The 16,300-nt window shown below is 45.4% G+C and overlaps 1 protein-coding gene across 1 annotated transcript; it reads right to left on the reverse strand.

Moving 5' to 3' along the window:
• Window positions 1–5,716: 5,716 nt before the first annotated feature.
• Window positions 5,717–9,107, reverse strand: LOC133886982 (uncharacterized). The gene is made up of 5 exons (XM_062326895.1): window positions 8,897–9,107; window positions 8,170–8,749; window positions 7,511–8,006; window positions 7,340–7,421; window positions 5,717–6,125 (listed from the first exon to the last, which is right to left on the reverse strand). Exons 1-5 carry the CDS (start codon window positions 8,954–8,956, stop codon window positions 5,868–5,870), a joined length of 1,476 nt encoding a protein of 491 aa, XP_062182879.1. The 5' UTR covers window positions 8,957–9,107; the 3' UTR covers window positions 5,717–5,867.
• Window positions 9,108–16,300: the final 7,193 nt, after the last annotated feature.

A 16,300-nucleotide genomic window follows, 5' to 3' on the forward strand; every position in this document is an offset into this window, starting at 1 on the left:
TAAATGCCTTTCCAACCAAGGTTCGGAAGAAAGCGTGAGCTCCATACACCCTTCCATGGATTTCTTCAAGTAGTTCGTTATCCTATTTTTGAGAGATGTATCTCATGAGGATTCTATGAGCGCCTTTTTGATACAGAACACCATACACAAAGGATCGATAAGAAATTTACTCGATTAGTGCATCATTGTCGGTGATACAGGAACCAGAGGTCCCCGAGTCCCGAGGCCAGATCAACAGGTTGCCACGTGGCGCCCTCCAGCGGGGATCATCTCTGCGAGGTACGAGAAGACTAAGTCCCGGGAGAGAGCGCTCGGGGCCATGAACAGTGGTCCCCAAGTACCCGAGTTTCCCGATGACCCGAGAAGACCAAGTGCCGGGAAGAGAGTGCTCGGGGCCGTGAACAGTGGCCCCCGAGCACTCAAGTCCCCCGATGACCAGAAAAACCGAGTACCGGGAAGGGGGTGCTCGGGGTTGCGAGCAGTGGCCCTCGAGCACCCAAGTACCTCGAGGACCCAAGAAAGTTAGTTCTGGGAGAGAGTGCTCGGGGTCGTGAATAGTGGCCCCCCGAGCACTCGGTTCTCCGAGGATCCGAACAGCCAATTTCGGGAGAGAGTGCTCGGAGCCGTGAATAGTAGCCCCCGAGCACTCAGTTCCCCGAGGACCAAGAAAGGGCATATCCGGGAGAGAGTGCTCGGGGCTGTGAACAGTGACCCCCGAGCACTCGGTTCCCCGACAGCCTCAGAAGTCCTTCGCCTGTGGCCCCCACAAAGGTCCAGCGGTGAGGTGTCAACCAGTGAAAGGCCCGATGCCGCATTTAAGAGGGCGTGTGGCCTGTCACTTACAACTGCTCCTGCCACGCTTGCTGTGAGTCCCTGCCACGGCTTGGCAGGGAGACGTGAGGACATTTAATGCACGGGTCCCATCCCGCGTCATCCGGCGCGCCTCGGGATAACATCGCGAAGCCCAAGGCGCCCCGCCTGCCGCCCTGCTGTGTCAGGTGTACAAGACCGAGCGGGCACGCCGGGCCATTCAGTGGCTGCCCAGTGGGCCCTCCCCGCAGCGCCCGTTGCAGAACGACATCATGACGAACAAGACTGGACGAGGGTGCGTTTTCAACCCTCCCCGTCACTTCGCGCAGCAGCCCATGATGGTTGCTTTCCATTTATGGCGTCTTGGAACTCGTGCCCTCCCTTTCTGGGCACGCCTCCGTCGGCGAGTATTTAAGGCGGGGCGGGCTCCCCGGAGAAGACAAATAACAGAAGTTAGAGATCGAAGGAAGCCGAGGAAGAAGACAAAGGCCCAGTACAAGCACAAAAGCTGAGATCACCAAAGAATAAGGAGTTCGAAGCTCTAGGATAGACAAATATTCTTGTAACCAGTAACAACCCTGAGAGACATTCTCAGTGCATTTATAGCACACACACAAGAGTAGGGTATTACGCTCAGTGCGGCCCGAACCTGTCTAAAAATCCCTCATGTGCATTTACTGCGTTCTGCATTCTCCTTCCATTCTGTCCCACCTGCCATCGCATTTAGGCCTATTTATTTCACTCGCAAAATAGATTCAGAATCATCCCCCGGCCGAATCTCAAAGGGGGTCCCTTCGGATCCCTGTTTGAGGAGTTCACCCTCCGACAATCATCCTCAGGTACAACTCGATCTTGAAGGTATTGGTGGATTACGGTCATCCATGAAACTTCGTTTTTGAGCTGAGCCATGAGTTCGCCCGCGACTCCTTTTGGGGCGTCAATCCCTAGCGAGCCCCTGAGATGGTTATAGGTCTCGTAGACCACCACTCCTTCGGCTGCGTCCTCTAATGATTTTACATACAGCTTCGAGAGTTTTTCTATGAAAATCCTGAGTTGTACTGGACACCGTGAGGATTCTATGCGGGCAAGACTATTGGCAAGGAAGTTATCCTTCTTTTGGATATACTTGATCTTGAGTTCGACAAATTTCTTTTCCAGCTTCTCAACTCCGCGAGGTTGTTGTCAATACTGTGAGAGTGAATTTGTGATTTACATGTGCAAAGCACATTTAGTGCTCAGAAAGCACCGTATGGGATTTAATGATTGTGCATTCTCTTGTGAGTAGAATTTGTCAAAAATATCTTGTTTGAAGAATTGCTGCTTATCAGGAATACCAACAAGCAAACATTGCTCGATTTTCTGAAGACTTGTACAATGTTGATGAATGATCAGATAACTAAATTTCAATTATCTCAAATTTAGTTTTTATGTTGTCCTGGAACACGCATATGAAAAGGTCCATATTATGCATCTCCTGTAGAACTATTGCTTCCGAACTAGTGCTATTTCATTTGTCTTGAATATATATAATTCACACTCACACCTTACTTTGTGTGGTGTACTTAGTTTACTCATTTCCGTCTCAACAGAACCTTTCCCCCCTTCAAATTGGAATGAACAAATTATTGGTGCACAATTTTTCAGGCTGGTGCACGATCTGGGTGTTCAATCACTGCATCACACAAATGCAAGCCCGCGTGGTGGAAAGGTTTGTTTGGAGCTGCACCGACTGATTATCAAGAAAGAGAGAGATGTGAAGAAACAGAAATGGCCGCTTGCCTAGATGCAGCAAAGGAGGCTTTCGTCAAGTTTGCAAAGGAAAAATGCATTGCACCATTCCGAGATGCAAGGATGCTTCTGAGGGTCTCCCTGAAAACACAGATTTCATTGTCTGGGGTGCTAGGGGTAACAAAACATCATCAACATCATTGTGTGCTCTGTACAACCGATTCTCATTCAATCCTGGTCCCGGTGCCACATGCTACAAAGGAAGTGACTTGCTAAACAGCTTAGCTTCTAAAGACAATAATAAATCCGGCTGATGACTGGGCAAAGATGAATAATGGCATAACTGAGGCCTGAGTGTGGTGGTTTTCATGCCATGTACGTATTTTTTTTGCTACTGAAGTGGGTTCAATGGCTACATATGGTGAACAATTAATTTATGGAAATAGGGGGAGAGGACAAAAGACTAGAGTTCTGTGGATTGAGAGCAAGAGCAGGAAATATGGAATAGAACTGTGGAAGCCAAGCCATAACATTTGGTTATTGTACATGTTGGGATTGTTTGGTCGCAGCTTGAAGATCAAGGAAGCAATTTAGGACCTTTTAGGTAGTAGCCAACGGCTCTCTTTTTATGTGTGTTCACTTTTACAGATAAAGTACACGGGTTGTACATTGTGATGTTGGCACCAGCTACATCCTAATTAATTAATTTATTCCAAGCTCATGAGAAATTGATTTTCTGGCAACATTTGGCTGCTAAACTCATGATGTGAAAATGGTTTTTTTTTTTGTGGAACTGAAATCATGGATCCTTTTGCACTACCTTACTATCTGCCATTTCGAAACCTGCCTAGTCGTTGTGCTGCATATTTCTCTGGCTTTCAGGCAATGCGTTCATCGCTTCATTGTCCTGTGTTTAGGAGATCATGCAGGCTTGTTGCAGAACTCATTCTCTTGTGTTTGCAACGTTTCTCAAAACAAAACAAAAAAATGTTACATGCACCTCTTTAACAACACCTGCGCCTACTACCGGTCAGATTCACATCCTCTCTTCAGTCAGCTCTTATCCTGAACGTCTCCAGCCGGTGTCCATGGAGGAGCTCCAAGTCGAGAGATGTATGAACCGGAACCCTAGCTCGACGGTGCTCCAGTGGAAAGCATCTGGACATGGACATGATTGGCCATTGGATTCTGCAAGTGTATTGGGACATGACCATGATTGGCCATTGGATATGGGCAGTGACAGCCCATGGAGGTGGTGTGTGGTGTGACATGAGATTGTCAGTACAATCGGTGATGCAGAGCAGGGAATCCCAGGCTTCCTCGTCTCCAGTCGATGCTCCCTAAGGTGCGGACACCAACACGTCCATGTGCATCTCTGCAGAAAATGATAAACAGAGAGGCTAATCCTATTCTAAACAGAGAGGCTAATCCTATTCTAAACAGAGAGGCTAACCCTATTCTATCTTTTTTTTAAAAATAAAATAAAAAAAGATTACATCTGCCATCAAAATCCTGTCTAAGCAGAGAGGCTAATCCTATTCTATCTTTTTCTTTTGAGGAAATACCAACGAAGTACCGGTATGCTACATTGTGATCTTCTCCCAGAAACTCAGTAGTTTTTTTAGATGAGTACTACTGGTACTTTGAAGATCTGAGAGAGCGAGCATGCGATGTGAAGAAGGAATCCATTCGCTGTAAAAAGAATGAATCCCATGTTTCTGAATGATCCGAAAAATACCACGCATGCAATGGCTAGCTTTTGGCTTCGTTTCCTCTTCCTGGCATGGCACCTAGCCGTCGTCTTCTCCAACCGCTCATCCCACAGTGTACAGAGCCATGCATGCGTGCGTGTCTTGTAGTCACGTCCACGACGTGGCCGTCGTACTTCCATTTCTTCTCTCGTGTCACCTCCCACGAAAAGAAAATACATCTCCTTTCGTCCAGCGGCGTTCTGAAGAGAGTCTTTCTGAAGTTTTCTTTCTTTCCTCGTTTCAAAAAGAAAAGTTTCCTTTCTTTCTACCACGCCTTCTCTCTCGTGCACTCTTGCACACATTTCGAGACACCCCATCTCTCTCTCTGTCTCTCTGTGACACGGACACAGGGCTCGACGACAAGATGGGAGGAGGCTACAGTGTTTGCCAGTGACCTAGATGAGAGACCCCACAGCTAGGATTTGTTGTTTGCTTGTCCGCTCGTCGCTCGTGCATATGCGTGCGTTCCAGTCAAAGGAGGCCTCGCGTTTCCATGACGACCCGTCCTTTCCGCCGGCGACGTGTGGGAGCGGCAGCTGGATTAACTATTTTACAAATGGCGTTCAAACCTGATAACTTGCAAACAAACTTCTTTTCAAGGAAATCCATGCGTTCCGACCAAATTTGAATCACAATCGTTTTTTGTTTTTGGCTGTCTAACTGTTCTAGCAGCAGTTGTTAATGCCACAGGCAAGCAGACATAACATGGTGTTGCTTACCGGTGCTTCAAGGAGCCTTGGTTCTGAGGAAACTGACTAAATAAACATACACAGAGCTTTGATTGTGTGTGTTTTGGAGTGATTATCCCAAAGTCCTTTGCAGACTGCATGCAGGCGAATGACAGACAAGCACGATTTATCTAGGCAATGAGCCTGCTCTTCTAGCTAAAGAACAAGTATTGTATAGTTGGTACTCCCTAGAACCTGCACCGCGCTTTCATGCCTTCATGGGCTTTGCTAATGAGATATGGTCACTTTCTGATTCATCCCAACTGTAAATTTAATATCGTTAGTTCTTGCTTGCTGTGAGATGAGATGAGTAATTGTCTTCTCTTTTACTACAATATGGATTTTATTCATTGTTACTTGTGAACTTATAAAGTACCTTTAGTATCCACTACACTCATCTTGAGCAGATGTCTCTCACATAGAAAAGCTAAGAAATTTTGGTGCCTCAATCTACACGTGAAGAAGCTAATATTGGGGATTTTTTTCTTTATTTTCAATTCTCTCGCAAAACATGATTTCTTCACAAATTCCTGCAGGTTAAGTTGATCGCGCTGTTCTAATTATTGTTGTTGGTCAGAGAGTTGTAAGTGTGATACCAGAGAATACTGAAAGAACTCAAATGCAACATTGTCAAAGGATAAAGATCACTCTTGATGTCTGAACTGTTGGTCAGCAATCAGCAACTTGGTATATCACATTAAAGATACAGTTTTTTGACACATCTCCACCAATTTCTCCAACACAAAACACCCCTACAAACATCAAGAAACTATTCTGTTCTTCGCAAATCATGCTGGTTTTCGCGCCAAATGAACCATCTGATCTTCCCTGAATATCTAGCGCTAGAACTCTAGTAATAGTTTAGGAGGTTGCCGCTGACGATATTGCTACTGCAGGGGAAACAGCCGCAGGAGGACGCGTCGCTCCCCGGCAAATGACGGTGATGGCTCGTGGCCTTGAGCCGCCGAACGTTCTCCGCAGCGCGCCGCAGCTGCTGTAGGTGCTGCGTCTGCGCCGTGGCACGCCACTCCTCAGCGCGCCGGTGCACGGTGCTCATCCGCCTCATTAGCTTCTCCTCTAGGTTCGACCGCATCTTCTGAATCTTCACCTGATGAGCACATTGCAAAAAAAGTGTGATGAATCACTCAGAATTTTTTTTCAGATTTGCAATTGATCGTGTGATGTATGTCACATGTGCAGTCTACCTAGGGCAATGCAGCATGGAGGGAAAAGTTTAAAACTTTGAACTTGATGCTTGTACTGGTATGCAGTGAATATGCATTGGTAATAGTAGTATATTAGTACCACAAATTATCATAATATCACCTCAAAGCACATGGCTTATCATATATTATGGTTAAGAGGATATCATATTGCTTGGGGCTCTCGGATCGAAGTTCTTCACATGGCTTTGAGAATGGTAACCCAAGTTAGGAATTACAAGACTAGTGAAAGAATTCTTATAAGCTGTGGTTATGAAAAGGAGAGAGGGTAACATAAAAAGCAATGAACAATCATGCTTTCCGGTTCCCACCATTCTAGACAACTCTGATCAGCCAAGCGACATGAAGGTGGCAGACAAGTGTTTGCATAGGATCAAACTCTGTTGGCGGCTGTCGAGATAAAGAAACAGGAAAATGACAGAGCTGTGATCAATGATCCCAACCTTCTCTTGTAATTTACAAATTTGAAATTTCTCGGTGCTCGGAAAATTCCGAGTTACTTGTTAGTAAGCTTCAAATCACTATTTGCTAAGCTGAGCATCCGATTAATAATCCTTTTGAACCGTTGTGTTTTTTGCAATTAAATCTACAAATCAAGACCCATATTGACTATATTCTAATACTTAAAAAATTAGTTACATATGGATCCTACATATCATGCTCACAGCTTTTAGAAAAATTAGCATGCCAGTCCAAATGCCCTTTTCTACACTCAATTTTGGCATTGCCCTAACAATAGCTTGGTCACAAAACAAACGCTATTTTTTTTTTAACCTGATTTTAGCATTTCCTCGACTTTGGCCATGACTCATATTTGGTCTGGCTTCCTGGTGTCGTGAAGCAAAATGCCCTAAATGCAGGATTTCACTTAACACTTGATGCATATCAGTGAACTCGCACGGCAAAGATCACAGGACTCTCAAAATAGCCACATATCTTTCCAGCTAGAATTGAAGCAGTACAGCTCTTCAGACTAGTTTTAGCAGCTTTCATCATTGAAGCATGGTTAAAAAGTAAAAAAATTGAGTGCAGTTTTGGCACTCTCCAAAATTTATCAGAAATAATTATGCAGTAAATTGGCACCAAAATTTAGATTTACCTCCAGCTTTCTTGATTGTGCTTCAGCTTTGGCACTCTCCAGGTTTATCCAAGCCTGAATCTTTGCCTCTTCCCTCTGATACCTAAGCAGAACAAGAAAAACACAACAAAATCAATCATACATCATAATATCACGCCGAATCTTGTTTCCACAAATGCAGTGTGCACACACCTGATGCAGCTCTTGGCCCTGTCATCGTCCTCCCACCGGCACTCGGCGCCGCCGGCGCGTTTGTCGCTAGGTGGCCCGCCCCCGGCGGTGGCCTCGAAGTGCCTCAGGCTCTTGGACACCTCCTCTTCCTCCTCCTCCTTGGAGCTCCAGTTGACGAGCATGGCGTCGAACCGCGCGCCCAGGTCCAGCTTGGCGAGATGGCAGTCCGCCAGCTCCGAGATGTCCAGCCCCCCGCTGCCGCCGCCGTTGTACGGCACCAGTGGGCCCGATCGGGTCGCCGGGGTGTTGTGCCTCGCGGGGGACGTGCTCTTGATCGGCGTGTGGCATCTGGAGGTCGTGGAGCTGCCCAGCGGCGTCATCTCCGTCCCAATGTCCCTCCGGTGGTCGCCGGCGGCCACCGCTTGCACCGCCGTGCCCTTCGCCAGCGGCGGCTCGCAGTACGAGCTCCGGAACACGAAGCTCTCCTTGGACGGCTCCTCGTTGTCTGTGAACTTGTCTGCAATGCAATGGGCATCTTGCAAGATGAGAGCAATTTATCGACGAACAAATTCCAATGCCAAAATTTCTTGGCAAATTAAGAACCAGAAATCCTGTGTGAAAATGCTAAATTTCTTGGCAAATTAAGAGTAAGAAACCCCGTGAGAGAATAAAAATCTCACCTTTGAGGAGCACTTCAGCCGACGGCGCGTACAGCGCGAGCGCATTGCCATCCACCAACCTCCTCACCGTCGCCGGCGCCCTCTTCTCCTCCTCGCCGCCGCCTCCTCTCTGACCCAGCCCGCCGCTCCGCTGCCTGGAGAAGGCGGCCTTGACATTGCCGCCGTGGTGGTCGGAGTCGGTCGACTGCCGCAGCCACTTCTCTGCGTCCTCCCACTTGGACGGCACCGACTTTCTCGGGGCGACGAGCTGCTGGTGGTGCGCAGGGCTTGTGAAGAACTGCAATAGCCGCCCCGGTGTCGCCGGGACGACGTGCTGCTGCGGCTGGTCCGCTCGTTGCCTCTGCGCTGAGGCCGTGGAGGACGAGGAGGATGAAGTGGTGGAGGCCTCGTGGTGGCGGCCATGGCCGTTGCTACTGCTGCTTCTGGCCATGGTGGCCATGGGGAAGGAGGACCTAACGAACTCGGAAGTCTCCTTCGGGTTGAGGCTGCAGAGCGGGTCACTGAACGTGGGCTCAAATGGGTTTCTGCCTCCTCTTTCTCCTCCAGGTGCTGCATCAACTCCTACTCCATGGAATGAGTTCTGAATCAATAGAGCAAGAAATGTTTGTGAAATGGAGACAAGTAGAAGAAAAGCATCAAGAAACAGCTTTGAGCTTGCTTTGTAGCTGGTCTCGCTGGATCAAGACTTCAAGAGAGCGAGTGGTAAAAGGGAGTGCTTGTCACTTACTCTTCTTGTGGAGGGCAAGTTTGAAGAAGGCTGGAGGTAGGGGGAGGACTTGAGCTCCATGGGAGACTGTGTGTTTGGTTACCAAAATGTGAACTCCACACTGGCTGAGCTGAGTAGTGTCTGAGTATGAAGCACACAGGACAGGTCTTGTTTACACTTAATCTAGCTAATGTGTGCTTGTGGCTATGATCAGGAGGTCCTAGCTCTGAATCTTACTAAATGATAGCCATCATTAATAATGCCTGTCACACTGCCATCACACGCCAGGTCTGAATTTTTTTAGAAGAGAAGGATCCTATGAACAAGAGGATGTGTTCTGAATATTTAAAATGTCATCTACATGTATTTTTGAAATGTTCAATACGACCAGCTTGTCTTATTTCATTGACCACTTTGAATGTTCAGTGTCAGTTTGTTATAGCAAGCAGTTTTACGCTTTGGTCACTCGCTCCCGCAGTCCTGGTCGCTGATTCATGTCTAGTGCTGTTCTGGCAGGTTGCTCGCATCGTTAACCCTTGCTCACCTATTTTACTGCTGGTTGTTGTTTCGGTAGGGGCAAGACCTTCTAGCCTCTTGAATTCACTACTTCAATCTGTGACTCTGGGTGCTACAGTTACGTGGACAAAACTTTTTATCTTCCTTGCAAAGGCACCATCTTTCCATCTTTTTTACCACATGAAATAAAATCACAAAGGCTTCCCTTAGGATGAAGGTACATTCATGCATTCTATTCAAATGACTTGTAGTAACACACTTACTTCAAAGCCACACATGACACTCTAAATCAGAATCACTGTATGCATATAATTTTCATAGACTTCAATATATAGAGGAGAATTTCTAAGTGTCCTGGAAGAAAACTAAGCATCACCTACGGCTCACGGAAAAACACACAAATTTTTAATGGATATTAGGAACATCCTGCATGTTTCTAAGGTCAAGATGTTGGAAACCGTAATAAGCCAACTACTGGAAAATTTGTAAAACTGATTGCTTCTTTTCAGGCTCCGAATGATTCTCTCCGCACCTAGTACCTTCTCTCTCTCTTTTAAGAACTCAACGGTAGAGTTTAATTTCCACCTGAATATTTTTTCTCATTTAAAGCAGATCAGTAGATAGCAAATGTAGAAAAGGCAGGGAATCAAACTATTTTTCGAGGTTACAGAGTATCTAGCTGCATGTATCAACCAACTCACCCAAAATTCTAAACTGATGAGTAAAGATACATAATTCACTTATACTTCAACACTCCTCCTCACGTGAAAACTCTATCAGGTTCCAAGATGTAGAAATAAAAGTCGGCTGCAAATTTTTGTTTAATTGCATCTGCTAGGACTCGAACTCGAGATCTCTAGTCTTGATACCAAATTGAGCTGTATGCACAAATCAACTCATCAAAAAGCCTAAGCTAATAAGTAAAGATGGACATCACTTCAACACAGAGAGCGTTGCACCAGCGAATAATTTGCTCCTTATCAGGTCTGCAATTGATTCTAATCACCTTCCAAGCACAGAGATAAAATCACACAATAAGCCGGGCTTTTGTCAGAAAAGATGCTGCAGCAAGGATGGGAGCTTATTTTATCTCCTTCCCTCTGTAACAGCAGCTGCTAATTTTCTATGCCTCTGTAACACCAGCCATTTACTGCACTGTCATTTTTACCTTTTGGCCATGGACCAATACTGATGAAGCTTCTCTTTCCTCATTTGCGTATCGTGTGAGATTACAGCTGCATTCATCATTCAGAGGCAATGGGGCTAATCAGTAGTAAAAACTACCGATCATCAGCTTCTGTTATGTGACACATGTTTGTCCCTTGTTCTTGCCCTTTCTGAATCATGCCCTCTGGTAGCCTGGTGATCTGGTCTCCTTGCAGGCTGCCTGCATTACTAACCCACATGCTGCCATGGTTTACTGTTGCTCTGGTAGGACTAGGACCAACCCTCTTCAGCTTCAGTTTCATGCATTCATTTTCTTTCTCTGGAGCCACTAGGGGGCCTGTTTGGTTGCCCGCATGCCATCAGGCTGACTCGTATGAGTCATACAGGCTGAGTTGAGACAGGTTGGGGAGATGCAGCAGAGTCTGTTTGGTTGGCTGTATGTGCTCAGCCTGGCTGAGAAGAGATTGTGTTTGGTTGCCCGCATTAGTATATGTTGCATGAGATTGAAATAAAAAAACAAGTGTTAACATGATATTTATTTTGCATAAATACACTATATAGTACTTAATTTATCATATTAAAACTTAATCTAATTTAAAATGTACTAATATAAGCTAATATTTACTAATTATCCATCGTTAACGCTAATCTGCTGCATGTGGCTGGCCTGGCCCGGGAGAAACGGTCATTCCGGCGTTTCCCGCCGGCCAGGCTGGGGAGGTGCAGACGCACGGACGAATGCAGGCTCGAGTGAAGATGCAGGCAACCAAACGGCAAGCGCCTGCACGCGCGGAGCTAGGCCGGCGTGCTGCTCTGCGCGTGCAGGCATCCAAACACGTCCTAGAAGACTCTGTGTCTGACTAATGAGTGGAACGTGATTCGCACTGGTGATTCGCACTCATTTGAGGAAACGAATATGAAAGAAATGGAAAGAATAATGTACTAATTCGGTATAGGTTACAGCTTACAAGGGCTTGAGAACACAAAAGAAATTCTTCGTAAACAGATATGATATGAGTGGAATTTGATCATTGATACATCTTTCCGAAGGAACCATTTTCAGACATTCATTTGCTGACATGGATCTTTCTTTCTCTCCCCTTCAGTATCATAAAGAACAGCAAACGTCCCTGCACTGCACTCTGCACTCTGCACAGTTGACGCTACGCTACAGCGGTGGATCTTGCAGCGTTCTCGTTTCCTAGGTACCTCCGTCCCGGGCTAGGTCCCCTCGCCTCGTCGCCTGCTCATCAGGCAAGGACCAGGCGCGAGACGGAGCCGTGAACTCGTGACGAAAAAGAGAGAGCCCAGTATAGACGCGGACAGCATTCGCCGCCGAGCGCATGCAGTGCAGCCCCCCCGGGCACCGGTTCAGTGGTTCTGCACCGTGCAGTTTCGTCAGACCAGAGCGGTGCCATCGCCGACGTGCTTCTGGATTCGAGAGGGGAAAGTCGATCGTCTCTCGTCTGTCCGGTTCTTGACAGCGGGAAATGAGTCGATGACTGGATACAAACTCGTGGGCGTTGTCCGACCATTCAGATGGACCATTAGCCTCCAACAAATGTACTACTAGGCATGGATGATCTATTGATCCACTCTAGTCCAAATTTTCCTTAGTTCCTTATTTTAGATAGTTTTTTTCCTAAAAAAGCTAGAAATTATTTAAACGGTTGGCTTTTGATCCTGGTTTTTGTTGGTTTTTAGCTGGCGGAGAAAATAAATATGACTAAAATGAACTAAAAATTAAAAAAGCAAGCTGAGAGAAACTTTTCTAGTTTTTAGTGTGCTGAGAAGCTAAAAATTTACTGTAAAAATCAAGAAACAAAATTCAACAGCTACAACCACTTCCTTAGCTTAAAAAAAACTCTAAAGCCATAACCTATCTAAACAGGTCCTTTATCAACTAATTATATAATTTTTCTAGCTCATATTATCTATGTATTTAATTAAATTGAATTAGATAATTTTTTTAGCTCGTATTGACTATCCACTACCACTATTTTTCGACTTTACTGAACTTGCACGTTACATTTCCCCCCGTTTTGTTATTGCACTAGCTTTATGGACTAAAAAGAAGTATAGGCATAACACATCAAGTGCCGGTAGGGTAGGAGAAGTAGAATTTGTCCCGGCAGGCATGTCTCCTCTCCTCGTTGGTCCATTATTACTGCTGGTTGCTAGTTTAGCTTCATGCATTGCATGCTGACATGATGCACAGCAAATTGCATCATTTCTTTGGGCTGAAATGAAATGATGAAAAAAAAGACTATTTACTGGCCATTTCTATGTTCGCCATCCGATCCATCCGCTCAAGTTCAGCAATCAGCGGCCCATCAACCCATCAGCCCACGTGAAAAAGGCTTCCAAAATCTCACGCAGAAAGGCCAATCCGGAAGTGATCTACGCCTGGCTAATCGCCTGGCCATGTCCAGGAGCATCGGTATCCCTCTCCGTATCACTGTACTCCTGTCCTTTTGTCGATTCTTGCATGCCACATCGTCTCCAACAGCTTCGGCAAAAACAAATCTCCAACAGCTACAGGGAAGCGGGATCCATATCGCTCGGCAAAAATATGGATAGAAATAGGAGTCTGTATCACTGTTGATTGAGGTTGTATGTGAAATCGAGAGGAGGAGAAGGGTAACGAAAAAGTAGGAAATAAGGTAGTTATTGGAGATGAAAAAAATAGAAGATACTGTAATAGCGTTGAAAAATACTGTAATAGTGTTATAGAAGATATATTTTTAGAGTATCTACTGAAGATGATCTAAGTGAGGAATAAACTGTCGATATGTATTCCCGTATCATACAGCACATATATATAGGAGTACAAAGGCATGGAGCTGTTACAACAGAACAACCGATCTGGTTGTGATCCTATACAAGCGCTAACAAGATAAGACCAAAGACCATGGACGTGATAACGCCTGGATGCTTGCAGTCGTGGATCGCCAGGAGACTCGCCGAGTAGAGCTGGTCAAGCGGTTGGAGCTGCAGCAGACGTGCCGAGAATGATTCAGTGACAAAGTCATCTAGCATCTGATTACCAAACATGGTGCTAAGTTTTCACAACTGCTCTTCGACAGCAGCTCTTGAGCAATCTGGCGCTAAGCACGATATCTTCACTGATGGAACTACTCAGGATTCACCAGAGGAAGTGCTAACAAATAAGGAAAATTCTTTATAAATAAGAAAATCATGCTTTTCATTGCGCCCTGTGGTGTTCTATTTCATCCAATCCTTCGAAACATTTCTCAACTCAGTAAAATTGCCCGTATCCTGTTTTTCACAGCTCAATTTCATCCTCTTCAATACTTAGTCTGGTTATTCTCATCTCTACACCATATTGTTGAGCTTCACCACGAATTGAACAATATCATTCATGTTCCTCACTATTATTTCATCCTCAGAGAGTAGCTTATATTCCCATTCTATTGAACCACAAGTTCAGTTTCCACTAGCAAGTAGAAATATAGAGCAATCCACTTCAGCATCCAAATTACAAGTTACAAACACACCACAGTAACCATACAACCTCCCACATAAGAGAACAGGGTACAAAGCTCACCACACTCTACTCTCCCACACGGGAGTTGAATAGAAAATATCACAAAAAAATCAGCAACAAGAAAAATAAAAAAGTATTACTGATAACATACAAAGCACTAATCAGGCTCCCAAGCAAAAGATTAGCATATTTTCAGGACATTCTTGCAGTCTTGCTGCACGACTTCTGGCTGTATATTATCAGACTTGTCCTTCAAGTCACCTTGCGGTGCTCTGGATGTATGTCCTCAACCTTCACTTCACTCTTGTTTTGGGTTTGCCTGGTGATGCCTGTCTGAACATTTGAGTTCTCCGCTGTCACGTCCTGAGAGACCTCCTCAATCTCTAAGCTCCCTATGCTCTCTATTCCCCTTGGTCCAGTCCTTAAATTGCTTGCCTTGGGCTCTTTGGTTTCCACAATCTCAACCTTTTTGTGGGCTTCAATTCTGATCTGGTGGTTCCTCGTATCTGTACCAGCTTGCCGCATCTCCTCCACAGTATTGATGTTGTTATTTCCAACATCATTATCCTGAAGATCTGTAGGAGCATTGTTTTCAGAGGCATCATCCGTTGGCCACAAGCTACTCTTCTCGATGCCACAGTGCCAAAGCAAGGCCCAAATGTGGGTTATGAACTCCCCTCCAGACTCGAGACACTTCTTGTGTGCCTCTGCATTCCAAGTGGGTGCAATGTGTATAATTAACTCAGTCCATACCCCTGATAGGATCTCCCAGCAGCCTTCTTGGCCCTCATGATCTAGTAGCGCTTTGCCCAGCATTGCACCTTGTTTCACAACATCTTCTCCCTTCTTTACGTTGTCAGAGTCTTCTGCAACTTTATATGCTTCTAAGCACAGTTTGTTGTACCTGCTTTCTAACGAATCACAGCCTTTTAGAATGTCATCGCGGGCACTCTTCACAGTTTTTTGGAAGACCATTTCGGGCACAAGAAAGCTATCAGGAATCAGGTCAGGCTTTGAAACAAGTAGATATGCACAGTACCGCGACAAGCTATTCGCTATGATGTATCTTTTCTTGAGCTCTTCAGATAACTTCTTCTCATCCGATTTGGATGAGCAGCAATTTTTGAAGCACGGCAAGAGGGAGCACAGAAAACTATGGTTGCTGGAGTGTACGCCATTGCCCTTGTTCTCTTCATTCTCTTCATCAACATTAATAAGGTATGGTTTGGATGAGCAGCAGCATGTGAGGCAGGACAAGAGGAGCACAGAAACCCAGGTTTGCTCAGGTCAACGCCGTGTGTTTTAGCAAGGGCGATCTCGCAGAGGCTGGTCGCAATGTTCTACACCAGAATGACGTCAGCGCTTGTCTGCAGGTCAATGCAGGCCCAGCCGTACCGCTTCCTTCTCTCGCTGTTAAATGTCATGATGACATCGGGCAGACGACTCCCATCCATAATTACACTATAGGTACCGGGGTTTTAGTGGCGTTTTCATTAACCATTGCAACACAATATTTGGTATACTATTCTGCTGAGTATGGACGAGTGCTGCTAATTCACGCACGCGTGTGAGCAAGCGAACTCGCGTGCCATCCGACAGCCTCCCGTTCTTTCCTTTTTCAGAAATTTTTTCCCTCTCACGTCTTTATTTTTTTGAAAAAGTTCGCGAGAAAAATTTGGCTCAAAAAATTTGAGAAAAAATTTACATGAAAAAAAAAATTGCTCAAAAGTTTTGAGATAAACTTTTGAAAAAAAAATACGTAGACCACACACTATAGTTAGCCGTGACTTTTGTTGCACACGCTCATGCTTGGAATAGGATTTTTGAGTATGGACTCATAGTTAGCCATTCAATCAAGTGACAGAATATTAGTTATGAATCTTAACTAACTAACTGAGAGATAATAGGAGGGCTTAGGCTCACCAAGACTCTAATTACGCGTCTTGATTGGACGCAAAAAACTAATATTGGTTTCGGTCCTGAGTCGTGAGGGCCACACATATATAAAAAAGGATAAACTGGCCACCCATGATCTTATCAATCTCTCGTGAGGTTAGCCTCATCCTGACTTAAAAAACCCTAAATATCGATCACTAAGGGTGTTGCATCGACTTGAACGTCATCACCTCCATCGGGACATTCCGACGTTCGTCCTTGACGTTTCTCTACCAACCTTCACTGACAACCCAGTACTGATCCATGTCGTTGTTCTTTCCCAAACGACCGAGATGAAC

Source organism: Phragmites australis, chromosome 12 (genome assembly GCF_958298935.1).
Source record: "Phragmites australis chromosome 12, lpPhrAust1.1, whole genome shotgun sequence".
Lineage (NCBI taxonomy): Eukaryota > Viridiplantae > Streptophyta > Magnoliopsida > Poales > Poaceae > Phragmites > Phragmites australis.

Excerpts from the sequence above, each read along its gene's own strand:
- LOC133886982 (XM_062326895.1), bottom strand. The coding sequence starts at position 8,956 with ATGGAGCTCAAGTCCTCCCCCTACCTCCAGCCTTCTTCAAACTTGCCC. Across the intron at positions 8,750-8,896 it reads ACTTGCCCTCCACAAGAAGA|AACTCATTCCATGGAGTAGG; the intron begins GTAAGTGACAAG and ends CTATTGATTCAG. Across the intron at positions 8,007-8,169 it reads GGCTGAAGTGCTCCTCAAAG|ACAAGTTCACAGACAACGAG; the intron begins GTGAGATTTTTA and ends ATTGCATTGCAG.